A 27,753-nucleotide genomic window follows, 5' to 3' on the forward strand; every position below is an offset into this window, starting at 1 on the left:
GAAGAAAGCTATTAGTTCATAATAAACTTACTCCATGGCTGCCCTCTTTTAAGTGGTTTCCATAGGTTATCTTATTTAAACCACATGACAATCCTACTAGGTGTGTTACTTTCATCACCCATTTTCTACCATAGTGTTTGTAGAGGTTAAGTTTCTTACCCAGGGTCACGTGGCTAGGAAGTGGCCAGGATTTGACTGCAGAGCCCACACTCTTAACTGTACCAGTCTTTTCAAACTTGGTTGCACATGGTAAATACCTGGGTTTCATCCTCCAAAGATTAATTTGTCCAGGGTGTGGGCTGGGCAGCTGGGATTTTTTTAAAGCTTCCTAGGGGCTTATCACGTGCAGCCAAGTTTGAGAATCACTGTGATATGACAGTCCCACACATGACAGCAGGTTAAATTCTTTCCACCTCAATCAATATGGAAAGCACAGAATCTACAATATGTTCAAAGATCCTCAAACAGGAGATAGCACAATCTCTCTCAGGAATCGCTGTGGTACTACAAGCAATCATTTTCAGGAGTCTCCCCTCAATGGATCACGTGAACTTTGTCTTTGGCAAAACCACTTATCAGATCACTTCTCCTCATTTAGAGATAATTACCGTGATCATTCACCCTCTTATTTGCTAGACTTCTGAGAAAACAAGGGATTTTTATCGCATTAAATCCCCTGGAGGAAGCTTTAATGTAAGACAAGAAAGAACATTTTCTTATGCAGTGTTACAAGATTCAAAGATTATCTGTGTATTGGGACACAGTAACCAACTTAATATTATAATTTCAGACTACCATACATTTTCATTCCAAATAGAAATTACTTTCTGAAGTCATCCTTAAGTCAAGAAAAACATTCAGGAAATCTAAATCCCATCTAAAAATGGAATATTTTTAGAGTTAGTACTAAAAGATATATAATGAGAGCCATGTATAGAATATTAAATTTTCTAGTAGCCACATTTTAAAAAGGAAAAAAAGGAAAAAAAGAAACTAATAAAATGAATTTAATTGCGTATTTTATTTCATCCAAAATATCCCAAATGATATCCTTATGACATGTAATCACTGTAAAAATTATTAGAGATATTTTACTTTTTTTTTTTTTTTTTTTAGTACTAAGTAAAGTCCAGTATGTATTTCAAACCCACAGCACATCCTAATTCCATTCAGTAACCACATGCAGCTGGCGGTTACTGCGGGGAACAGAGATCTAGACCAAGTCTGTGATTAATTACCTTCTCAAGATGCTTTTCATACGGATTTCATTGATGCTTGAAGGTGCTTCTAACTTGCCTCTGCTCCAACATTGTTTTAAAACGAATCCAAAGACCCCCAACTCCTTGCTGACTGTGACGGAGCTTCTACCCCACCCCTCAGCGACGTCTTGCCATTGAGTGTGATTCTCAGTAGAGAGGAGCTCTGCTTGGTGAGTAGCCTGCCTTCTTCTTCTTGATCCTGTGCTGTCCCCGTGCGGCAACCAGTAGTACTGCACCAAGAGGCTGGCGGTGTTTAGCGAGGTAAACCAGACAAATCTGCAATAAATACGACTTATTTAAGAATGTTCACAGTCATCGCTCTGCCACTTGGTAGTTAGCAAAGCGGTTCTGGAAAGCATTGTGGCACATACACTGACAATTCACCCTGACGATTTGCTGTCAAGACTCTAATTGGTAAATTTAAAGTATGGAAATGTAATTTTGTGGCGTTTGATCAGAGTTAAAGCTTTCTCAGTGACACAAAGCTTCTGAACTAAACACAAGTAGGTTTGCGTCTTTCACACTGAGGATCCCCACATTCTAGCTGGGCATCGTTAGCAATCATTTTCTTCACTGTTTGCTGCCTCTCCATGGAGTTAAACACAAATTCTGTTCCAGCGTTCCTGTCAACCCAACCCGCACCGTCCCTTCCCTTTTCACTTGTCCTTTTTGTACTTTACCAAGTGTAGAGTCCAGTTTCTTTTTATCCAATCTTAAAATTGTTCTTTATCTTCATCCTTTCTTTCTTTTTCTGAAGACAGAAACTAAGTTCTAGGAGAGCAGGAACCATATCCGCAGTGCCTACCTAGCGCATGCCTGGTACACAGCAGGAGTCAATACATGTTTTTTAAATGGACAAACTAATGAATACTTAAAAGGATACTACTTACAGGCAGCAAACTCCAATGTTATACCTTTCCTTTGATGATTCTCTAGTATTTATAGGAAGTATTGCTAGGAAAATAGCACTTGCTTATCTCTAGAGTCAATGTTGAAAGGTTTCTCAAATACCTTATATAGTGCAATCCTCGTCGCATATATACACTGATTAATAAGAGAAATGCCCTGGGGACTTCACTGGTGGCCCAGTGGTAAAGAATCTGCCTTCCAATGCAGGGGACGTGGGTTTGATCCCTGGTCAGGTAACTAAGATCCCACATGCCGCAGGGCAACTAAGCCCACGTGCCACAACTACTGAGCTCGTGTGCCTCAGCTGGAGAGCCCACGTGCCCTGGAGCCTGCGCGCCACAACTAGAGAAGAGAAAACCCACACGCCACAACCAGAGAGAAGCCCACGCACCACAACGAAGATCCCGCGTGCCATAACTAAGACCCGTCGCAGCCAAAAATAAATTAAAAAAAAAAAAAGAAGCGATGCCCTAAGTCTTAACTCTAACATTCTGAGTTTCCTATGAAGAATCATCCCTCCTCCATGGCGAAGTCTCCATGGATTTCCTCTGTGCTTCCCTCCAATACTTCTTACTTAGAGGGTCCTGGAATAGCATGACCATCTCTTCCTCCTTCCACCTAGAACAAGCCCTGAGGCCTGTGGAGGCAAAGGATTTGAAGAATACATCTTGTGGTCAGTGGCTGACTCCTGTGCAAAGGACCACGCGGCAGAGCGGGGGAAATGGAGACCCAGCTCAGGGTGGTTACAGCAGAGAGGATGGGGCAGAAGGCGACAGGCTGAGGAGTCTGGGGGAGGGAGTTAGTGCTTAGGCACATGGACTGCTGGTTTTGCGAGTGTGGGAAGACATGCCACATACATGCAGTTGAGAAGGAATCCCAGAACGAGTCCAATGACACAGTTACATCTCAGATTGTACCTGACAATAATGAGAGAAAGATGTAACACAGTTACATCTCAGATTGTACCTGACAATAATGAGAGAAAGGAAGAGAGCAAGCCACATAGAAGCATCTCAGTCCGGGAGGAGAGGTGCAACCTTTGAACAGAGAAGGAGCAGACTGTAGGCGCTTTAGCATGGGCTTGTGAGCTTACAGGAGCAAAAGCTTGCTACCATTACGAACCTGAATCCCTCCTGGGTTGGTGGGCTTTGAGTTTCAGGCAGCCTCCGGGCACCTCCTTAACAGGCAGAGCTCTATCACCTGTGTGGTTCCTTGGACCCAACCTGGGTTCTGGTCTCCAGCTTTGCTCTCCCCCAAGGGCACCTGGTCTTCCAGCACCCACTCTGACCACCTATCTAATTTCACAACTCATGCCCCACGTGCTTGGCTTCAGGGGTGAGGGATTTGGTGGGGAGGGGAAAGTGGTGCAGGCTCGAAGGTTTTGAGCACACACAGAAAAATGAGCTGGAGATGTATGGTTGAAAGTGAGACGCTGGAGATTTCAAAGTTTCTGAAATTTTCATAAACACACAATGAAATAATTTTTATAATACACACCATCCCATTAACATGAGCTAAACAATCTAAATCATTTAAATATTAGGTAGTGCAGTAAGAAAGGAATGTCTGATTTATCAAAATTTGATTTTTAATGAAAAACTGAAAAGTTTTGAATCTAAACTTTCATAATGAACAGACATGAATCCAGCCCTAAGTACACTGCACTTCGTAAGACTATCATTTAAACAAGATTAAATTACGAGAAACAAAAAACTGCCAAACACAGAAAACAACTTTTAAAGATACTTTTTACAGTTTGGGAAAAATATTTTTTCCATATAGATTGGTTAATTTCATTAATTTAAAAGTTTATTTCTTCATTCTGCCATATATAAAATTATATAAGGAGAAAAAATGTGAAAAGGAGTGCTAGGATTGAGTACAATATGAGGGTTTACAGTAAAAATTAATGTTTATGTAATGTCTTAGACCATTATCTTTTACCTTGGACCCCATTAAAGTGTTACATTTACTCAATGGTTCTAAATTTCGTAAAGAATGCCAATGTTTCTGTCTATTATATTTAAGTTATATGCATTATATTTTTCTTTTATTCTTTAATTATACAAGTAATACATGCTGATTGTAAAAAATTCTTGCAATCTGTAAGTAAGACACACAGGTATAATCTTTCGCCCCCCAATCAGTCTCTTTTCCAAAGTACATGTTTTTTTCCCTAAAAAGTTATAAGCATTTTTGAGCAAAGATCTGTGATGTGATTTGTGAAGAATTTTTTTCCAAAAGTCACCTATTATATTTTCATGCCTTAGCACAATTTTCAATTGCTCAAAAACATGTTGATATTACTTGCTTCTATTTACGTCTCATTTACTTTTCTATAAATAGATATAACTTTTCAATAATGTAGTCAATTCCCCAACTTTTATGTCCTTCTTCAAAAGCATCAACCTTCTCCAGACAATGAATATTGCACACTGAACCTGAAACAAAAAGAAAGTGTGACAAGTTAAAACTTTATGAAGAATGCAACCAGTTCTAAAAACATATCAGATGGTTTTTAAAAGAGTGTGTACTGAAGATCTTTTCTTTCTTTTTAATGAACATGGGGAAATAAATATTAAGGGTAAATTTTCTGCACTCTGAATTGTTATTATCACTTATAACTCCTAAGAGCTAAAATAAACATACCATCTCTGTAGAAGAATTCAGATGTCTTTAACATAAGCATACCATTTAGCTAAAAAGTCCTATTACAGAGATGGGTTCCTTTTTTGGATATAATAGTCTCCAATTAACTGGCTTCTGACTTTTAAATTTTATATACTTCTAGATATTAATAGTTTGCTAATAGCTCAAAACAGTTAACTGTTGACTTTATTTCAAAAGTTACAGCACATGTCTGTAACTTACCAAACAATGTTCTAATTTCAGCATCTGGAACGTAAAATGGTGGACCTAAGTAAAAGAGAAACATGGTGAAGAATAAATTCTAATAGATCTAATTGTAAAGAAAAATAAATTCTCAGGGCCCACTTCTCAGCTTATTTCCAATGACCTTGGTATACACATTCCATACATAACTCAATTATCCAAATAGGTGAGGATGTGACAGGTTCTTCTGCTGCTTCTTTTGCACATCTGATACCAAAGACTGGCTTACTGAGGGGACTGGTAATGTTAGCTGCCCATCTCCAGCTTACATGAGATGGCTGAGTCAGCTGGAACTTGGGAACAGGAAAATCAGAGTGGAGTTCATGAACAAATTTCCTTGGGGCTTCCTGCTTCCAGGGTAGAGATTTTCTACCACTCCTGCACTTACCCTCAATCTACAAACTCTGCCCACTTTTCTGTGGGCCATTTACTTTAGAAGAAATAGCTTCTGCCCCTTCCTAGGAGGGAATTCTTAGCCTCCACCCCAGACAAGGCCTGTTCTATCTTCTTCCTACAGGCCCTTCCTTAGGCCTACTGTTCAGGAAGGGAACTTACATCACATTCACAGAGCTGACATCCTGTTACTTATTTTCTATTTCCATCTGATTGTCCCAGACTTAATTATGGACACTAGGTCTCATCTTTTAATGAGTTTTTAAGATCTGACTTATTCAAACAGAAAAAAATAATACTAACACAAAGCACTTTTTTAAAAAGGCTCAATTAAAAATCAAATAGGGTATTTTTACAAATTAAAAGTGTATGTACTTCGTTTTCACTTCTTCCTGAAAAGCCATGACTTAAAGATCAGGCTTTGCAACAAAAAGAATAAAATACCTAGGAATAAACCTACGTAAGGAGACAAAAGACCTGTATGCAGAAAACTATAAGACACTGATGAAAGAAATTAAAGATGATACAAATAGATGGAGAGATATACCATGTTCTTTGATCGGAAGAATCAACATTGTGAAAATGACTCTACTACCCAAAGCAATCTACAGATTCAATGCAATCCCTATCAAACTACCGCTGGCATTTTTCACAGAACTAGAACAAACAATTTCACAATTTGTATGGAAACACAAATAGGCAAAACAATCTTGAGGAAGAAAAACGGAGCTGGAGGAATCAGGCTCCCTGACTTCAGACTATACTACAAAGCTACAGTAATCAAGACAATATGGTACTGGCACAAAAACAGAAATATAGATCAATGGAACAGGATAGAAAGCCCAGAGATAAACCCAGGCCCATATGGTCACATTAATTTTGATAAAGGAGGCAAGAATATACAATGGAGAAAAGACAGCCTCTTCAATAAGTGGTGCGGGGAAAACTGGACAGCTACATGTAAAAGAATGAAATTAGAACACTCCCTAACACCATACACAAGAATAAACTCAAAATGGATTAAAGACCTAAATGTAAGGCCAAACACCTAAATGTAAGGCCAAACACTATAAAACTCTTAGAGGAAAACACTAGGCAGAACACTCTATGACATAAATCACAGCAAGATCCTTTTTGACCCACCTCCTAGAGAAATGGAAATAAAAACAAAAATCAACAAATGGGACCTAATGAAACTTAAAAGCTTTTGCACAGGAAAGGAAACCATAAACAAGATGAAAAGACAACCCTCAGAATGGGAGAAAATATTTGCAAATGAAGCAACTGACAAAGGATTAATCTCCAAAATTTACAAGCAGCTCAGGCAGCTCAATATCAAAAAAACAAACAACCCAATCCAACAGTGGGCAGAAGACCTAAGTAGACATTTCTCCAAAGAAGACATACAGATTGCCAACGAACACATGAAATAATGCTCCACATCATTAATCATTAGAGAAATGCAAATCAAAACCACAATGAGGGGCTTCCCTGGTGGCGCAGTGGTTGAGAGTCTGCCTGCCGATGTAAGGGACACGGGTTTGTGCCCCAGTCCGGGAAGATCCCACATGCCGCGGAGTGGCTGTGCCCGTGAGCCATGGCCGCTGAGCCTGCGCGTCCGGAGCCTGTGCTCCGCAACAGGACAGGCCACAATAGTGAGGCCCACGTACAGCAAAAAAAAAAAACCACAATGAGATATCATCTCACACCAGTCAGAATGAATGGCCATCATCAAAAAATCTACAAACAATAAATGCTGGAGAGGGTGTGGAGAAAAGGGAACCTTCTTGCACTGTTGGTGGGAATGTAAATTGATACAGCCACTATGGAGAACAGTATGGAGGTTCCTAATAAAACTAAAAATAGAACTACCATACGACCCAGCAATCCTACTACTGGGCATATACCCTGAGAAAACCATAATTCAAAATGAGTCATGTACCACAATGTCCACTGCAGCTCTATTTACAATACCAGGACATGGAAGCAACCTAAGTGTCCATCGACAGATGAATGGTTAAAGAAGATGTGGCACATATATACAATGGAATATTACTCAGCCATAAAAAGGAACGAAATTGAGTTATTTGTAGTGAGATGGATGGACCTAGAGACTGTCATACAGAGTGAAGTAAGTCAGAAAGAGAAAAACAAATACCGTGTGCTAACACATATATATGGAATCTAAAAAAAAATGGTTCTGAAGAACCTAGGGGCAGGACAGGAATAAAGACGCAGACATAGAGAATGGACTTGAGGACACAACGACGGGGAAAGGTAAGCTGGGACAAGGTGAGAGAGTGGCATGGACACATATACAGTACCAAACGTAAAATAGACAGCTAGTGGGAAGCAGCCGCATAGCACAGGGAGATCAGGTCAGTGCTCTGTGACCACCTAGAGGGGTGAGATAGGGAGGGTGGGAGGGAGACGCAAGAGGGAGGAGATATGGGGATATATGTATAGGTATAGCTGATTCACTTTGTTTTAAAGCAGAAACTAACACGCCATTGTAAAGCAATTATACTCCAATAAAGATGTTAAAAGAAAAAAGGTCAGGCTTTAATGTTCAAACACATTTAAATGAATCCAGAAGAAAACATCCCTTCTACACATTCAAAACAAATACAGTTATATTTTAAATGCAATAAATTATAAAGTTCCAGAAATTAAAAACAGCAATAGTTTAGAGATTTTCCTGCACACCCCTACCTCCCCACGTCCATGTCTCACCCCATCCTCCTATGAGGATGTATTTGTAGGCGTCAGCCCAATACATCCCATCCCCACCACCATGGATGACACAGACTGCGTGTGTATCAGCAGTATGCCTCACAGGAGAAAATAATGCTATCCAAGTCATAGAGTTAAATCACGAAACAAGGCAACTGGAAAAAAGAACAAGAAACTTTACCTGCATGTTTAGTTGGATCGTAAGAAAAAACAGACAAGAGGTACTGAAACCCAGTTCTTGTTAGGGACAACATTATATCTGCATAGCTGAAAAGAACATTGAAAGGCATGTGTTACATTTCTTTACAAAGAACGAGAGGCAGGGAGGGAAGCCAGCTTTTCCTTTCATCTCTATTACTGAGTTTAACTCTCCTAAAAAATCACATGAAGTAGATTCTCATTCTAAAAAGCTATAAATGGGCTCAGCAAATGACGTTACCTGCCTAAGCTGGGAAATAGCGAAGGATGGGAATCCAAAGGAGGCCTGGCTCTGGAGCCCATCAGACCAGAAGATGTCAAATTAAGCAGAACAGAGGTTCCTTCCAACGTGATGTGGTCCCCGGAGGCCCATCAGCTTTGAACGTAATTTCCCGAAGCACTGCCAGCTTTGGGGCAGTGGTTCCTAGACCAGGCTGGTATCAAGATTACCTGGGCACCTGCTGGGAGAAGAGATGCTCGAGCTTCATTCATCCCAAGACTGAGTCAGTAGGTTTGCTGTGGGGCCTGGGATGCTGCAGCTTAACAAATATCCTGGATGACGGGGTCATCAGCGGGGGCACGGGTAAGAGGTACAAAACACAGTCCCTTTCCTCTCTTTAGTTGGAGAGAGATAAGACTAATAAACAAGCCAAAATTCAAGGTACTATGACATTACAGTTCTGCACGGGTGGCATAAACCCTGAGTGCTACGGCAACTATCCTTTGGAGTAGGTGTCCTGAGGAGCAGGTGATGCCACTTCCCAGCCGTGTCTGATGGGTTCAGAGTGGGGACCTGCCCTAACAGGGCCCATCAGCAGACAGACCAGGAGCCAGACCTGGGTCTGGTACAGAATGACAAGTTGGACCAATCAGATGACTCCACTGGGAAACTGAGTTAAGAGATCCAAAGAGGAGCTGCTAGTTCGCTTTGGTCATTGGACCAAACGCTGGAGTTTCTGTGCTGGGTGGAGGCTGGAGCAGAGGAAGCTGAGTGCTGAGGCAGGAGGGCAGAGGAGGCATGCACAGGGAGGTAAGAGGCCATGAGAAACAGACAGACAGACAGAGGTGGACGAGCTGCACAGCTCTGAGTGAGGAGCCTTGGCTCTTTCCATGGGGCCCGGCTGTGCTGCCATCCCTGTCCGGAGCCCTGGGAGAAATCAGGGAGGCTGTCCTGCATGGGGGTTAGGAGTACGGACTCTGCAAGGTCCCTGAGCTCAAAGTCCAGCCCCTCCACTTACGGGCTATGTAAGCTTGGCAAAGTCTTAACCTCTCTGTGCCTCAGTTTTCTCATCTGTAAAATGGGGATAAAACTAGTAACCAACTCACAGGTGGTTGTGAGAATTCCATGAGTGCACACACATAAAGTGCTTAGAACACTGCCTGGTACGTGGTAAATGCTCGGGTCGGTAGCTTATTCCGTTAGCATCCTCAACATAAACTCCCTTAAAACTTGAGCTGGCTTGGGCTGGTCACACTCTTCCTTGCAAGTGAAAGAATCAGACCTAAGCAAACTTCTGAGCAGAAACCTTTACTTTTTAACTTTAGATTCTTCTTCTTAAGAAAGGAGGGACTTGCTGTCCCCATGAAGTGATCGGTCAGACAGGTTTGGCAGGGTTTCAGAGGACTCACAGGCATCCTTCCTCTTGGAATGCGGACTTTCTCTGTCCACCAGCCTCAAAAATTCAGAAAAATGAGAGGTATGATTGATGGTAGGCAAGAAACCTGAGAGTCACAGCAGAAACCACATCCGTTCTCGCCCATATGTAATCTCAGCAGGACTGGGAAAAAGTACTAAGTACTGTAAATGCTAAGATAAAGTCATTTATCTTCCTAATGGCTCAAAATAAGCAGTTATTCCGGAAACAAAGGCCAAGGCATTCTTGGGGCTGTGACAAGACACACACACACACACACACACACACACACACACACACACACACACACACACACACACACGCCTGGAAGGGGAGGAAAGAGAAGAGGGGGACCAGGAAGACAGAGTCTGTGACCAAACTAGAACTAGATTCTCCAAGAGCTCTGGAGGGGCCTCATGACTCTTTCTTACCATGAACTAAACAGTTCAGAGGCCACTTAGATGGCCTTTATTTCTAGGAGAGAGGAGGCAATGGTGGCTGGTGGGAAACAGTATATTTTCCTTGCTTTGAGTCAGGTTTGTTTTCACTCATTTACTCAACAAATATTTATTAAGCTCCTACTATGTGCTAAAATTTTATATACATATATTTATATTTATTATTATGCCAGATGATATCATTATCTATAAAAATTAAGCCAGATGGTGGAGAAATAACTGAACACAAGGTGCACGGTCTATAGAGTGAGCTTTGTGATTTCGGGTTTGCTCCCCACTGCCTTGGGGATCTGAGTGACGCAACCAAAGCCTGCAGAGAGACTAACCTCGAGGAAGAGGGTAGACAACCTTAGGAAGCGGGGAACACCTACGATCTTAGAGACTCAGCAGAACTGAGTTTAGTGTATAAATGTGGTGTTTTATGGAGACGCAGAAGTCACAGGTGGTACTTTTGAGTTGATGACGGACACTGATGTCACAGGGAAATGCCGAGCAGACACTGGATATGGGATGTGGGTGTTTAGGAGAAAGAACAGAGCTGGAAATACAGAAACAGCAAGGGCCAATACCATGCGCGACTTGTTCAGTTATTTCCCCAACATCATGTGTATTTAGACATAGTAGGAACTTAATGTGTATTTGTTGAATACCAGAACGAAAGTAATAGGAGAACTGAAGCAATCTTTGAAGGAGCAAGTACAGGAGAGAGGACAGCACAGCCGTGCTGAGGATGGTCCCTCCGGGAATGATGACTTCTAGGCATGTGAGGAAGGTGAGGGTCCCAGAGAAGAGAGAAAGGAGGAAGGTGTCAGAAAGAAAAGGGAAAAAGGGGTGTGAATTATCACCAGAGGAAAATATATATTAAGAGGATGTGGAACTTCCCTGGTGATGCAGTGGTTAAGAATCCGCCTGCCAATGCAGGGGACATGGGTTCGAGCCCTGGTCCGGGAAGATCCCACATGCCATGGAGCAACTAAGCCCGTGCACCACAACTACTGAGCCTGAGCTCTAGAGCCCGTGCACCATAACAAGAGAAGCCACCGCAAGGAGAAGCCCGCGCACCACCACAAAGAGTAGCCCCCGCTCGCCACAACTAGAGAAAGCCCTTGTGCAGCAACGAAGACCCAGTGCAGCCAAAAATAAATAAAATTAAATCTTTTAAAAAAAAAAGAGGATGTGGCAATGTCTAATTAAAATAAGATTAGGTTTGGCAACAAGCCTTACTCACCACACAATTCTTTTTTTTTTTGGCCCGTGTGCAGCATGCGGGATCCTAGTTCCCCAACCAGGTATTGAACCCCCTGCGCCCCCTGCCACGGAAGCTCGGAGTCTTAACCAGTTTGGGACTGCCAGGGAAGTCCCAAACAATTCATTTTTAAAAAGAGAAATTTCCTTTTGCTGATATGTTGAGTCTGCCTCCATACAACGAAGTAATTCAGTATTTATGTGTTACACCCAAGTAAGGCTGTGAATGATATTTGGGTTGGAAAGTACACAGGAGGGGTCACATTTTACTCAGTATACTTTCGCATATTTTAATTTTATTTTCTAATAAGACCAGGTACAAAAGAATGGTCACCCAAAATATCTAGACCAAAAGCTCTAATACAATAGCAGCTAATATTTAAGCAGTCATTTAGGGTCAACACGGCACTTGTTACACGTGTTATTTCTTTCCATTCCCACAACAACCATGTGAGGGGGCCTAGTCATGGGCGTGACTTTAAAGCCAAAGTCCTTGGGTTTTAATCTCAATTCTGTCACGTACTTGCTGCCGCACTTTGGACAAGTAACTTAACCTCTTTGACCTTAGTTTCCTCATCTGTAAAATGGGAATAATGATAGCATAATACCTCACAGGGTTGCTTGGTGGATAAATTGTGTTGTTTCACATAAGGTATTTTAAGAAAGCCTGGCACATGGCAAGGAGTGAACAAGTATTACCTGGTACTCTCAGTGGAGGTGGTGAGGGTGGTATTAGTAGGAAAATTACAGTTTTGCAGAGGAGTAAACTAAAGTGTAGAGAAGTTGAATTCTTTGACCAGGGCAATACAGCTTAGAAGTGACAGAGCCACAAGCCTTGCACCCATGTTCCCGTGGCCAAATCCTATACTTTTTAGACCAAGATGCTATTGGATATAGGTCTTCTAATTCCAAATACAATAAGCTATTTCAAACTAGCAGAAGTCTAGTAATCTTCTGGAAACCAGAAAAAGTACAATATAGCAAATTAAGGAGGCTAAAAAAGGGGGAAAAAACAACATAATTAAAGGAGCCAAATCACTAACCGTTTGCGATCACCTGGATTAATAGCGACTAATGCTCCTCTATCCCAAATTCTGTCAAATTTGCCAATATTTGCTCTACCAGAAAGAAAAAGATAAAAAAATTTATGTAAGAAAAATAAAATCTTTAACAACATAGTGTTCCCCATGGCACATGTCAGAACCTCACCAGCTGTTAAGGAACTGGGATCTCACATCTGCTTTTCCTCAGAGTCTCTAGGGATATGCTGGTGTGTGTGTGTGTGTGTGTGTGTGTGTGTGTGTGTGTGTGTATGTATGTAGCTGTCCATCTCCTCCTAGATCTAGGAGCTGGTGGCAGCAGCTTGGACTTGGGGGCACAAAGGAGGAACAAGGGACAGTTTGAGACAACTCTCCTCCCAGCCCCTGGAACAGGTATCAGGGACTTTTAGGAGATGAGCTCTCACCTCCGTCCACACCCTGAAATGCATTTCTGTTACAGACACAGGTGTGAAGTGGAAGACACTTTCTTGCTCTCCCCTCCTTTTCCCTACCTTCCTAGGGTCCTAATAATTTTTCCAGAGCCTAGCAGCTACCCAAGGGCAAAGATATCAAGTGTGCAGACATACAGGCTGCAGTTAAAAATAACTGCAGGGCTTCCCTGGTGGCGCAGTGGTTGAGAGTCCGCCTGCCGATGCAGGGGACATGGGTTCGTGCCCCGGTCCGGGAAGATCCCACGTGCCGTGGAGCGGCTGGGCCCGTGAGCCATGGCCGCTGAGCCTGCGCGTCCGGAGCCTGTGCTCCACAACGGGAGAGGCCACAACGGTGAGAGGCCCGCGTACCGCAAAAAAAAAAAAAAAAAAAAAAAATAACTGCAGAACAGAGACTCAAATCAGTGCTTCATGGGTGCTACGCAAGGGAATGGGAGTGATAAAAAGACCCTCAGCCCACCCCAGCATTGCCTAGCAAACACTCGAGGTTTTAAAAGTGCAGAGGTAGACATCAGTCCTACCTGGGAAGATCAAAAAGACTGCAACAGTACAATGAGATGTTCCCTGAAGAACTCTGCAATGAAAAAGTCAAGAAAAAAAAATTCTACTTAATTAGGAGGTACTTGAATGGTCAAGGGAAAAAAAAGAGGGGCAAAGCAGCACATGGGTGGTAGAGAAAGAATGTGTAATTAAACATAAAGAACATAATTTCACGGCAAACAATTTTTTTAGACATCTTACTTTAAATTTTTATTTTTGGGGGACTTCCCTGGTGGTCCAGTGGCTAAGACTCCGCGCTCCCAGAGCAGGGGGCCTGGGTTCAATCCCTGGTCAGGGAACTAGATCCCACATGCCGCAACTAAGAGTTCATGTGCTGCAACTAAAGATCCTGCATGCCGCAACTAAGACCCAACGCAGCCAAATAAATAAATAACATATTTTTAAAAAACACTAATCTATAAAAAATATAAATTTTTTTTAAATTTTGAAATAAATATGGACCATGCTGCAGAGAATTTATAGAATAAAGAAAAACCCTGCATGCCACCCTTTGAACACAGTGATTTTAATCATTTTGGTGAATTCCTCTCTATCTTTCCCCCCTCACTTCCTGCACCTTGCAACCTATGCAAATATTTTTTTAACTGAAAATAAAACACAATTTTACTGAAAATAATTTTTAATGGGACTTTTTAAAATTAAAAACCTATATAGGGTTCTTTTGGATCAACCCAAAAAGGAAAATCAGATTGGTTAATCCTGAAGATCAGTTAACTGTTACTCATTTTGGGGCTTGTTATATTTTAGCAATGTTTACTTTAGCAAAATCCTAATATTTTGACCCCCTAATGACAAGTATACACATCAATCAATTACCAGGCAGACTGAGAGAGAAAGGACAGACATTTTAAAAGTTACTCATGAAGGGCTTCCCTGGTGGCGCAGTGGTTGAGAGTCCGCCTGCCGATGCAGGGGACACGGGTTCGTGCCCCGGTCTGGGAAGATCCCACATGCCGCAGAGCGGCTGGGCCCGTGAGCCATGGCCACTGAGCCTGCGCGTCCGGAGCCTGTGCTCCGCAACGGGAGAGGCCACAACAGTGAGAGGCCCGCGTACCGCAAAAAAAAAAAAAAAAAAAAGTTACTCCTGAAAAGTGCAGTTGTATTGACTCCCCAGTGTCCTCTCTTTCATTCACTGACTGATGAGCATTTATTTCCTGAGCACCTTGTAGACAGGACTAGCCCAAGTATCTAGATACTGCAGTGAATTTGACAGTCTCTGACCCCAGTGAGGACAGCCTGGTGGAGCAGAGAGGTGCAGGAACAAAGAACCATCACGGTACAGAATGGGCTGTACTGTTCTGGTTGTGTGCCCAGGACTGTGGGAACAGAGCAGACAGAGCAGGGAACTCACTGCTTTTCCTCACCAGGAAAGGCGGAACAAAAGGTGGCGGAAGAACTGGCTGGATGCATCTGCTGACATCACGGGTGTGGGAGGTGAGAAGTCTGGGAGGTGGGGGGAGGAGCAGGGTAGGAGATGTACTTCAGGATGTGAAAATGTTGGATTTTATTCTGAAATAAGGTGCAACAGAGGTGGGCGGGTCTTTGAAGACCAGTCTGGAAGCACAGTGGGGGTCAGCCCTGAGAGGAAGGGGTCTGGAGGCAGGGAAACAGCCCGTGAATCTTAACCTTGGCTGCAGACTGGAATCCCCCAGGAGCTTTAAATAGACCTGATGCCAGGCCCCATCTCTAGAGGTTCTGACTGAATTAGCTGGAGGCAAGGCCTTGGCACTAGGAATTTTAAAAGATCCACAGATAATTTCAAATGTGCCACCAGGGCTGAGAACCACTTCCTCCAAGGAGTCTGGAAGAGGACTAGCCTCTCCGGCCTGAGCAAACAGCAATTCTTAGATGATCTCAGAATGGAGTGGGAGGAAGCTGTAAAATAAAGTCCTCTCAAGTTTCCTAGTGACCTGAGCAATTAATTTCAATATTTAGAAAAGAGAGCGCTTTGCGAGAGACCGAATGTACAGACGGATGGTGGCCAGACCACATCTGGTAAGAGCTCGGACCCATAACCTCTGCACCAACTAGCCAGGGAAGCCTAACCACAGCCTTGCAGGACGTGGTCAATGACTGCCAGCCTCCCTGATTTTTACGCCTCCCCTCCACCCCTATGCCTCTCTTCTAGCTCAAAATCAAATACGCTTCCCAAACCAATCACAAGGGATGCCGCTTCTAGTTAGCCAACAGCGCCAGAAGCCTTCGCATTTTTCTCTAGAAAGCTCTCCTACCCCCCTGCCAGGCTTTGAGCCTCTGACAAATTCAATTGGCGACTCCCTCTGAATTGACAGCCTCTGCTTGTTCTCATTTGGGTGGTCTCTGTTTATTTCCACATTACTACCCCAAGCTAGCGAAGCAGTTCCACTGGATCATTCTGGTCACAGGAGGAGGACAACTCCCAAATCTATCATTTCCAGCCCAAATGCTTGGCGCATGCTTCAGAGACGTTTGCCAGTTATCCCTTCATCACGCCACAGGTCTTTTAAACTCACCTCCAGAACAAAACTCATTTTCTCTGCTCTTCAACTTGCTTCTCCTTTATTCTCTGCTATCCAACCAGTCATCTGAGCTGGAAATGTGAACTCACCACCCCCTGGATTCCCACTCAATTAATCACTAAATCCTCCCAGTTTGACACCCTAAACATCATTTTAATCTATCTGTTCCTCTAAGTGCCCCGTCGCTCTCCTGGTGCAGCCCTTCAGGATCTCTTTCCTGGACCACTGCTCACAACCTCCTATCTGGTCTCTTTGCCAGGTGGCTACTGCCCTTCCCTTGAGGCCACAAGGGTGGTCGGTCACAAAAGAAAAGCTGGCTGTGTCACGTTCAGGTACCAGCTTTACAGGACATCTGGACTGGATGACCTGACTCTCTGCCTGTCCTAGCCCTATCTGTCACCACACTTCAGGAAGCTCCCCCAGGCTGGGTTAGGAAACATGCCTCTCTGTTCCCTTAATACCCCGTGTCATTACACTTCGCTCCATGTATGACAAACAGCCTCCTCTGTTTCTCTTCTGTCCTAAGCTAAGCGATTCTTTAGGGCAGGGACTGTGTTTTCATCTCTTCAGTGTCTTATGCAGGGTGTGGCACAAGACAGGTTCTCAGAAACACCTGTTTATAAATTAAAAATCAAACAAACCCAAACCAAAATCACGACAAATAAGCTTTGACCTTGGCTTTTATATATATTTGTTCACACCTAGCTACTGTCTATCTTTTTATGCTCCTTACACTGTATAATATCCAGGTGAATCTGGTGATAAAGTGGGGTCATCTGACACTTGTATAGTATCCTCACTTACTCATGCTGAGAAAAACCTTCTTCTGGGGGTATGGAAATAACTATTTACCAAAATCAAAACACACCTTGAATACTTTGGCTCCAGGAATTTCCATAATTTGTTCTTCTGAGTAAGAAAGATTCTGCTCCGTAAAAAATTCCCGTATCCCAAGTTCACTGATTTCCACACCAACTACACTGTGTCCTCGGTCTGCAAACCTGCATAAAATCATATAATTACACTTAAATTTTTATTTCAAATACAGTACTAAGTAAAAGGATATGTACCAATAAGCATACATTTTCCTTAATTTTAAGGGATTTATTTGAATTCAGACTCACAACGTTTCACAGAACATGTAGATACACAGAAAGTGGATCTATATGTTCTCAAACCTTATGCTATGTGGAATTCTGAAAAAATGATTTATATGACCTTAGGAAAAATTTAACAGTTTGGAAAATTATACCTTAACATGTTGATTTACTACAAATGGATTTGACTGGAAGAGTTTCTGATTTAAAAGCATCCTATGAATTAGATATGCTTTTCAAGTTCTCTAAATCAGCTCTGTCCATTAAAACTTTCAGTGATGATGGAAAAATCTGTACCTGTGTTGTCCAATCCAGCAGCCACTAACCACATAGGCTATTGAGCCCTGAGACGTGGCTCGTGTGACTTAGTTTAAACAGCCACATGGGGCTGGTAGATACCGTACTGGAGCACTCGGCTCTAGAACATTATCATCCATTTCTATAATAATCTTATAATTTCCACTTACACTAAACCCTATCCAAAAATTTATTTGATTACCATACGCAAAAGCTTACCAGTATTTTTCTGGTAAGGTTTATAATTACAGAATTCAGTCTTGGGATCTTAGACTTCAAAGAAAACAGCACTAGTGGCACAAATACCCAGGTACAGTATGATTTTATGTTACATTAAATAAACACATAAGTCAGTTATGCAACATATGCTTTTTTTTTTTTTTGCGGTACGCGGGCCTCTCACTGCCGTGGCGTCTCCCATTGCGGAGCACAGGCTCCAGACGCGCGGGCTCAGCAGCCATGGCTCACGGGCCCAGCCGCTCTGCGGCATGTGGGATCTTCCCAGACCGGGGCACGAACCCATGTCTCCTGCATCGGCAGGTGGACTCTCAACCACTGCTCCACCAGGGAAGCCCAACATATGCATTTTTAAAAATCACACACCATGCAAGATCATGCAGTAAAAATCATGAGGCTTATGGGGAAAATGGGGGTTGGAGTACACATTAAACAGCTTTGTCCTAATGGAGTATATTCAGCCATAAACAATTGAAATCTTGCCATTTATGACAACATGGATGGACTCTGAGGGCATTATGCTAAGTGAAATGAGTCAGACACAGACAAACAGCTTCTAATCTCACTTATATGTGGAATCAAAAGAAAACAAAAACCAGAAACAGGCTCATAGATACAGAGACCAGATTGGCAGTTGCCAGAGGCTGGGGGTGAGCAATGGGTGAAATGGGTGAAGGAAGTCAAAAGGTACAAATTTTCAGTTATAAAATAAATAGGTCATGGGGATGTAATGTACAACACGGTAACTATAGTTAGTAGCATTGTATTGCATATTTGAAAGTTGCTAAGAGAGTAGATTTTAAAAGTTCTTATCACACACAACACTATGTAGTTCTGTAACTATGTATTGATTAACTAGATTTATTAGGGTGATCATTTCACAATATATGTATATACAAATATCAAATCATACCGTACACCTAAAACTAACATAATGTTGTATGTCAATTATACCTTAATTTTTAAAAAGGTTTTTTTTTTTTTTTTAAGAAAAAGCTACTGCACATTTGCCATAACTCATCTCTGTGAATCAGGATTTTCTCAGTAATATGTAATTAAACAGTCTTTAGAAATAAAATGGATTAAATAGTACTTAAGAAGAAAAAACGTAGTGCCACATTAAAAAGAAAAAAGACAAGAACCTAATAGACATGGTGGCACAGTTTTACATGTTAAATGGTTACAAAATATATAAATACTACAACATGGCACTCTACCTTGAGAGAGACCTGAAGTTTACTTGTAGACTTGTAGGCGTTGGAAGGGCTGCAGCTTTCAAGTTATTGTAAAGTAACGGAAGGGGGATTATTGGCAGCTGTGGAAAGTTCCAACACTGGCTGTGGATGGGAGCAAGTGGCTCACAGCACACCGAGGTGAACTGAGGTATCGGGGAGATAGTTGAGGTTTGTGCATGGGTGCATTTTGTCTATTTGTACACGGTTTAGTAGAGCTGGGTGTTTCACCTCATGTTTCTTGCAGACAAAATTACATATAAGCAGATGTGAAATTCAAACCATGCTCAAATTGTTCCTTAATGTATTAGTGGAGTTAGAATGCAATTAGCATTTTCAAAACAATTGAATAATAGCAGAACTGATGGTACCTATTCCCTACACAAGAGGACACACTTTCAAAAATGTGGTCAGAACATGAACTGTTTATAGTTCTAAAACATACATATTAATAACTTGTCTTTCACATTTCCTGGGAAATTTGTAAGTTAACATACATGGAATATTTTTTTTTATTCTCCATACATTTTTTGAAGTTATAAAATATAAACAAAAAAGTTACCCAAACCAGCTGCATGGATTTTTACTTCTACTCAATATATGGAAAAATGAACCATAGCCTACTATAGACTGGCATAGGCTGGATTCTACTGGAATATATTGTCCTAAAAGAAACCCAAAACCTAAGGAAATGTCTTCAACATTTTATGTTAATGCTTTTGGGCTTCAGCTCATAGTTTATCTATTCACATCTGATATCTGTATAGACCTTAATATACAAATTTGTTACCTAAGTGAAAAATCCTCTAATATAATAACTTTTATACAATTACAGTAGCTTAGTTCTGGCATTTTTATTACAAAGGACTTTAGACCCTAAATCTTCAACAATCACATTTAATTGGCTGTTTCATAATACCATTTTCTAACCTTGTATCAAAGCCTCTGCTAGAACTAGATTGTTATCACTTATGACACAGCAAAAAGACAATCTGCTCATAGAGTTAATGTTTTTCTTGCAGGTAGTTTGCAAAGTAATTCTTTCTTCTGCTTCAGTGAGTTGGTTAGGATATAATGTTCTCAATTTCGTGGCCACCCAAGAATCTTAAGCCACAGCAGCCACTCACAAATGCTCTCAGCTACAAGTTGAGGGAGCAGGGGGCTGGCTGCAAAAATGCCACCATCCCCGCTCAGAAATCCACTCCCAATGCACACATGTTCTGTAGTTTGCCCACCTGTATTTATGTAGGGCAGAGAGCATTTTTAAGTTACTATATTTTTCATTTACTAATCATTTTCATATATTTTATTTTTCTTTCCTGCTTGACGATCAAAGTTCTCAACGTTCAAGCTTATACAAGCTTATGTCTTGGCATGTACGATAGCCTCCGTACATTATCATTACAACAAATTCTGTATAGGAAACGATTGCCAGGTTTGTGACTTTAGGGTAACCCATAGTGACAGTGGCTTGTGAATTAAAATGAATTCTCACAAGAGAGAATTACTCACAAGAAATACTTTCTTTATCACTGATTTTATTAGCAATGATTCATGAAAACAAAACCTCCTAGTGCTCGTAGAGGGGCGGGAGAATTGAGCTGAACTGTGGACTATACACAGTTTTGCCAAAAAGCTCTAATTCATTTTGAGCTTTTCTGTCCACCTCTATTTAAAATACCTAAAATTAACTTAGTTACATTCCAAAACCACCTACAAAAACTAAACCACCACAAAGATGAAGGAAATTTAAGAGGGAAGGCTGGTCCCATCCTTTGCCTCCCCCACCACTTTGGTTGTAGACTAATTCTTTTGCTTAGAAACTCAATACAGAAAGACTAGTTCTCCCCTCTGTTTCTGCACTGTCTTCCTGTTTGAGAGTACTTCCTCTATGAACCCATCAGTATTAGTCTACTAAAAATATAGAATCCCTGTGCATTTCCTGAGAATGGAATTTTTTAAACTTACATCCTATTATTCACCCAAAGTGTTTATCATCAAGACAAGAAAGTACGTTCATGCTTATCTGTTCATACCATTTCATCTCAACTGCTTTTCCACAAAGAGGAAAAAATACCCTCAGTTCTTTCGCGCCTTTAAGAAAAGTATCCAAATGCTTCTTTAATAGCCTGGGGAGAAAAAAAAAAATTGTTTGTTTTAATTAGCCCAAGACACAGAGGAAAGGACTACAATTTTACAATGCTAAGTACATTTCATGTATTACTTCACTTAATATTTCCCAACAACTTTATGAAGTAGGTAACATTATTCATTAAAATCTCCAGTTTATACATGAAGAAACAGGAGGGTTAAGCAACTTGCTCAGTCAGGTAACTGGCAAGCAGTTAATGTGACTCAAACCTGGGGCTTTCCTGATTAGTAATTAAACATAAAAAATTAATTTTTCCTTGTTTGATATGTTTTGAAAATGTATACGTGTGTGTGTGTCTTCTAAGGCCAGCTACATGACAGAGATAACTCATACAATGGTTCTAGGATGATACCCCAACTATTACTTAGTGTGCAAATGTAATAATAATAATGATGTCCCCTGGGCAGTCAGGGTGGCTGCCTGGAAGAAGGAACATCTGTCACGACCACTTTACTCAGCACTGACCCATCTTTATTGCTGCTGCTTCAAAGCCCACTACTACTACTACTATTACATTGCTTAGCATTCAGCTCACTGATTAATTTCTCTCAACTTCTCTTCTTCTACCATATAGATAATACTTTAACATTTGAACACATGCTATTGGAAAGCAAAGTCAGAACACCACCACTTTTCAGCATAAAGAGATGCCAGCATTAATATAACCTGAGCATCTGCGTATGTATAAACATGTATGCCCAACAAATAAATGTTATAGGGGATTAAAAAAAAAGACATATTTCATAAATCTAAGATGTCATCAACTGTAAGTCACACCATTACTTATACTCCATGAGAAGAAATATCACTACCAATTCACCTATGACATGCCACAGATGCATCCTGATTTCAGAGATGCTCCAATGTGAACATCTAAAAATGTGCATCTTAAAATCAAATAATGGATATCTATATTATTATTTCTATTTCCAAAGTCAGTTTCTGATAGAGCATTTCTGTTATAGACCAACATTTGATATAAAGAAACGTAAACATTTCTTACTGATGTCCTCGTTCTTGGTGAAATGCAATTTTGTGATTCACCCACTTCTCTTGCCATTCTTCCAGAGTTAGCACTCGGTTTTTCTGTACCTCAGTGTTGGGGTACTCTTCAGCATCAAGTACTGCTCTTGTATTAGCCATGGTTTTGTAGATAGCTTTGACTCAGAAACAAATGTCTCCAATGCCTAAGTGGAAAATGTTTGCAAGGTTGTCACTTAAGTGCATTTCAATTCTATTGATGAATGAAGAAAAAACCTATTATTCTCAGCAGTACGGCTTTTATTTTATTTATTTATTTATTTATTTATTTATTTATTTATTTATGGCTGTGTTTGTTCTTCGTTGCTGTGCGCGGGCTTTCTCTAGTTGCAGCGAGCGGGGGCTACTCTTCGTTGCGGTGCACGGGCTTCTCACTGCAGTGGCTTCTCTTGTTGCGGAGCACGGGCTCTAGGTGCGCGGGCTTCAGTAGTTGTGGCTCGCGGGTCCTAGAGCGCAGGCTCAGTAGTTGTGGCACACGGGCTTAGCTGCTCTGCGGCATGTGGGATCTTCCAGATCAGGGCTCGAACCCGTGTCCCCTGCATTGGCAGGCGGATTCTTAACCACTGTGCCACCAGGGAAGTCCCAGCAGTATGGCTTATTTAAAAATATTTCAATATTCACGGAAAAGCTATACAAAAAATTACTTTTCAGTGAATCTGATGGTAGAGGCATATCTCATAATACACATTAGGAAAGATCTTTAAATAAATTGAATTACATCTTAGAGTAAAAGAATTTAAGTTTAAAAAAAAGAGACAGGGCAAAAAAAAAAAAACAGGCATTATAACTTTTGTAAGCTTAGAATCTTTCCTAGCATCTCACTCTTCAATTTTTAAAATTTCCTTTAATGTTTACTTCTTATTTTTTTAATCAATGTTATAATGCACACAATTCAGAGTTCAACAGAGCTATGAAAGCAGCAGTCCCCATTTCCAATGAGACAAACATCTTTAACTCTTTTAGCTGAATCTTGAAATATAACTCAAAATATAACTCAAATAGCATGCTTATTTTGTATCTTCTTAATTTTTTATTTCTAGGAAGCATCTAGAAAAATAAGCATTTAGTCCTCTTTCAACTTCCCAACACACACACACCACCTTCTCATTTTTCCTATCCTTTCCATATAGATATAGCATATTCGTGATTAAACATTTCAAGTTCACATTATTAGGACTAGGTAAATACTATTCACAGGTAAGCCATATAGAATTCTATGATTACTTTTCCTTTCCTGTACAGCTTTTTATTCTGTAGTTAATAACTATCTGGCTTTTTCATTTATAAAATTTCAATATATTTATTACTAATTCAACTCTAAGTTCTCCCAATCTCCTGTCAATACACTCTCAATCTCTTCGCTTATCAGATATCCTATCAATGTCATCTCAGAGAATAGCCTTCTGACCTGGATGCTGTCTTCTCCTGGCACACAGTTAGCCTTCTGCGATCTTTATCTACCATCATCCTGGAGCCTTCCTTCTTATCTTTTGATGAATCTCCTGTTTCCTCTATTGGCTATTTTCCTTTTCTTTGGTTACCACCCTTATATTGGTAAAATACAACCTTTGGCAGCTTTCTGAGAAAGAGTGCATGGGAGAAAAGGCTTTTGGCAATTTTGCATGTAGAAAATGTCTCCACACTATTTATTCCCCATCCTCGATGTATAGTTTTGCTGGGTAAGAATTCTTAGTTAGAAAACATTTTCTCTCACAATTCTGAAGAAATCATTCCCTTGTCATCTAGCTTGTAGCGTTACTGCTTAAATTCAAAGACATTTGGATCTTGATATTTTCCATGTGGCCAATATTTTTCTCTCTCTCAAAGCTTTTCTTTGCCCCTTAGTTTTTGCAATTTCGTAATTCTATGCCTTACCCTGGGTCTGCTTTCATCCATCTGGCTGACTTCTTTTAATCTGGAAGCTCATATCCTTCAATTATGGAAAAATTCTTGAATTATTCAGATGATGATTTTGGTCCTTTTTTTCTATTTCTCTTTCTCGGACCCCTTTTTATGGTTGTAGAAGCTCTTGACCCAATGCTCTAAATTTCTCATATTTTTTTCTATTTTCCAACTCTTCATCGTTTTGTCCTATTTTCTGACAGCCCACCTTATTTTTATCTTTCTACCTTGCTATTTAGTTTTTCTTTTCTGCTCTCAAGTCTTTAATTCTCAAGAGCTCCTTTTTGTTTCTGATGTTCTCTTTTCATTTTATTTTGTTGTTACTTCATGTATAGAATGTATATAATATTTTCTCTTATTTACCTGCATGGTCTGTTACTGAGTCATTTTTTTCTGTTGGTTTTGTTTTCTATCTTTCAAACTAGTGACTGTCCTCAAATTCCTAGCAATTCTTATTATCTACTCACATTTAAGAGTAAATACCAAAAAGCTGATTATAAGTTTAAGTTTGTGGATGGGGCTTATTGTCTGTAAGCTTCTCTGTAGGATAATATGAATAAATATTATTTGGAAACTTAGATGTCATTATCTTTATTCTCTTTGGACTCATCAGACTTTCCATAGATGGACTTCCCAATTCCCGTTGAAAGTTTGAGTCCTTGGGACTATGGTTCTATACTCACACGAGAAAAGGATAAAAGTGGGAAAGGGCCCCAGCATTCAGTTTGCCTGTGTTCAATTAATCCCCATATTTTCAGTATGGTACTCCCACCCCCAACTGTGAACTGTATCTTCCCAGTCCAAAGACTGTACCCTCTCCAGGGAATAAACCCCCCAAAGTCTGCTGGTGTGGTGAAGAAGAGATACTTGGTTGCAGGGAATTGGGAAAGGGATCTGCGGACTTAGCCTTTTAGGAACCAGAATTTCAAGCAATCCTCCTAATTTCAACCATACCCTTCCATCTCCCTGAGGTACCTGGTGCCGCTAATTCCTGAGCATTGGGGGATTCTATAATGCAAATAGGATTGCTCATTGGCTTTCCCCATTGCTGGTTTAGAATTTAGCTTTCTTCAGTCTGCAAAATCCTTTATCACTCGTCCATCTGCTTTCTAGTTTCAAATTTTTATTGCTTTTATCTTTTCTTCTGTCTTCCCTTTATGTCTTTAAAAATCCTACTGTTGTTTTGGTGGAGTTTCAGGAGGAAGCAAAAGTAGATGCACAGATTCAATATCCCGTCTCTACCCTACAAGTTTGCATTTTCAAATAATTTTCTTATAGCTTTTGTTTTTGGTATGGGAAAATGCACACAAAGGCGTTGACCTAAAGAAAAACACACAACATAAGAGTTGTGAGTTTCAATTTTATTCGGGGACCTTACTGAGGATGATAGCCTGGGAGAGAGCCTTTCAGATACCTCTGAGGAACTGCTCCAAATATATATGTTCCACATGTATAAGATTTTTTTTTTTTTGACTAGGAAAAACATGTAGTCTAGCACACATTTTGGTAAAAGATTACTTTTTGTTTTGTTTTGTTGTTGTTTTTTTGTGTTTTTTTTTGCGGTACGCGGGCCTCTCACTGTTGTGGCCTCTCCTGTTGCGGAGCAACAGGCTCCGGACGCGCAGGCTCAGCGGCCATGGCTCACGGACCTAGCCGCTCCGTGGCATGTGGGATCTTCCCGGACCGGGGCACGAACCCGTGTCCCCTGCATCGGCAGGCGGACTCTCAACCACTATGCCACCAGGGAAGCCCAAAAGATTACTTTTAATCACAAAGAACAGATACCTCAAGTGAATGATTTTAGTGATTTCTATGTACAAGAAGATGTAAGAATCTGGGGCCATTGAAATTCTCCCTGAGGCATGCTATCTAGGGGCCATTTATACAAAACCCAGAATGCCTCACCCTTATTTTCCCTCCTGAAGTCCTAAATCGCCTGGGGTACATCACCCTCTGCAGGGGGTTGTGTTTTAACCCTTAGTATAACTGGTTGATGAGCAACATTCTTTGTTCCTTTTTTTTCCCCCTTTTACAAAGGGAACTGAGGAAAAAGGACATGTGAACATAACTGCAAATCTACCTGAAGGTATGAGGAAAATGTCTGTCCTTTCAACGTGAAATTTGTCATGTGAGGACGATACAGCACAATAGCTGTAACATATCCTTTGAGTCATTAGTGAAACTAATTTAGTTTGGATTACACTAGCAGGCTATTCTTGGTGGAGTTAATTTAATGATTCATCCATGAATCATTATTCATGGAAAAGCAGTTATTCAAGGAAAAGTTCCCTTTATGGCAAAACTTGGCTTCAGTGTGCTTAGGATTTAAGGAGAAGGCACCTCTCTTGGAATTGGGAACACAAATTCACTTCCCAGCAAACTTTTGTTAACAAATGGCTTTTGCAAGGCCCTGATGATGTCAAGAGGTGATGCTCAGGGTTTTCTGAGAGGTCAGAGGGAAGTATCTGATGTATTGGGTACAGAAAAGCAAAAGAAAGTTGCAGTTTTCCCATTTCCACATTCAGCCAGAAACTTTGGAACCTGAACTTGAGCCTTCATAAACAGTTCTCTACTTAAAACAAAAGGGAAGCATAATTTTATCACTAAGCCAGGGCAGCCTGGAATTGTTCAACTCTACCCCTCTCACACAAACTTGAAATATAACTTAACATCATGAATATAACTTAATCACTTCTTAGGTGTTCTCATAGCTTCTCAACCTGTACTTAACTTGTCCGCATCCTTTTCTGGGGAAATAAGAAGTTTCTTTCTACAAGCAAGATACAAGTGCAAAATTATAAGAATCAGAAAAGGCAAATTTCACAATCATTCTTACCCATACACAGAAATAGCAGATGTGCTAGTTTGGTCGCCCAAGTTCTCCTTGGGTGGACTCCCAAGACTGGTTTCCTCCTCACCTTTTCAAAAAGCATGTTTCTGCTTTAGATTTATTTTAAAATTTTGGTAAATTGAAGAATAACTTCCCTAAAGTGCACAAATTTTAAGAGTATGGCTCAGTGAATTTTTATACATGCATACAACCTATGCAATTACCATGGAGCAAGACAATATTTACAGCATCCCAGTTCCCCTCACTGTCCCGGCAAGTACTTCTCTTTTCTTAAAATCAACAATACCCGACAATGCTTTGGGGTCACTTTAACCATGGACTCAGAAAGATCATTCACTACCTGATCTCGTTATTCCTCGTTCCCACTCGGCTCCCTGAGCCCATTTCAGGGCGCGGATGGCTGGGACGCCCCGTTCCGGAATCCGATCACACACTCACACCTAGCAAACGTCCCATTGGTCATCGCACCCTCTCTGCACCCGGCGGAGCCTACCTTGTGCGCTGTCCGTCGCCTGCTGCTGGTTCTGGCGCTGCCGCGGGCCTCACCGGCTGAGTCCCTAAGCCCCAGGCTCAGCCCTGCTATTGGACCCGCCCCCGGACCCGCCCCTCCCGTGGCGCACAGACCCCGCCCCCCTCCCCACGCTCCCCGGCTTGCTCAGCGGCGGAAATGGCCAG

At 41.1% G+C, this 27,753-nt stretch overlaps 1 protein-coding gene across 2 annotated transcripts; it reads right to left on the reverse strand.

Moving 5' to 3' along the window:
- Nucleotides 1-1,207: 1,207 nt before the first annotated feature.
- On the reverse strand, nucleotides 1,208-22,454 carry TPMT (thiopurine S-methyltransferase). 2 transcript variants are annotated; one of them, XM_079934856.1, is made up of 8 exons: nucleotides 22,288-22,454; nucleotides 21,169-21,261; nucleotides 17,138-17,270; nucleotides 13,732-13,784; nucleotides 12,765-12,839; nucleotides 8,368-8,453; nucleotides 5,040-5,084; nucleotides 3,861-4,609 (listed from the first exon to the last, which is right to left on the reverse strand). In XM_079934856.1, exons 1-8 carry the CDS (start codon nucleotides 22,425-22,427, stop codon nucleotides 4,497-4,499), a joined length of 738 nt encoding a protein of 245 aa, XP_079790982.1. In that variant the 5' UTR covers nucleotides 22,428-22,454; the 3' UTR covers nucleotides 3,861-4,496. The 2 variants fall into 2 exon arrangements, with proteins under 2 accessions (XP_079790981.1, XP_079790982.1); XM_079934855.1 differs by lacking the exons at nucleotides 3,861-4,609; nucleotides 5,040-5,084; nucleotides 8,368-8,453 and adding an exon at nucleotides 1,208-1,535.
- Nucleotides 22,455-27,753: the final 5,299 nt, after the last annotated feature.

Source organism: Stenella coeruleoalba, assembly GCF_951394435.1.
Source record: "Stenella coeruleoalba genome assembly, chromosome: 10".
Classification (NCBI taxonomy): Eukaryota; Metazoa; Chordata; class Mammalia; order Artiodactyla; family Delphinidae; genus Stenella; species Stenella coeruleoalba.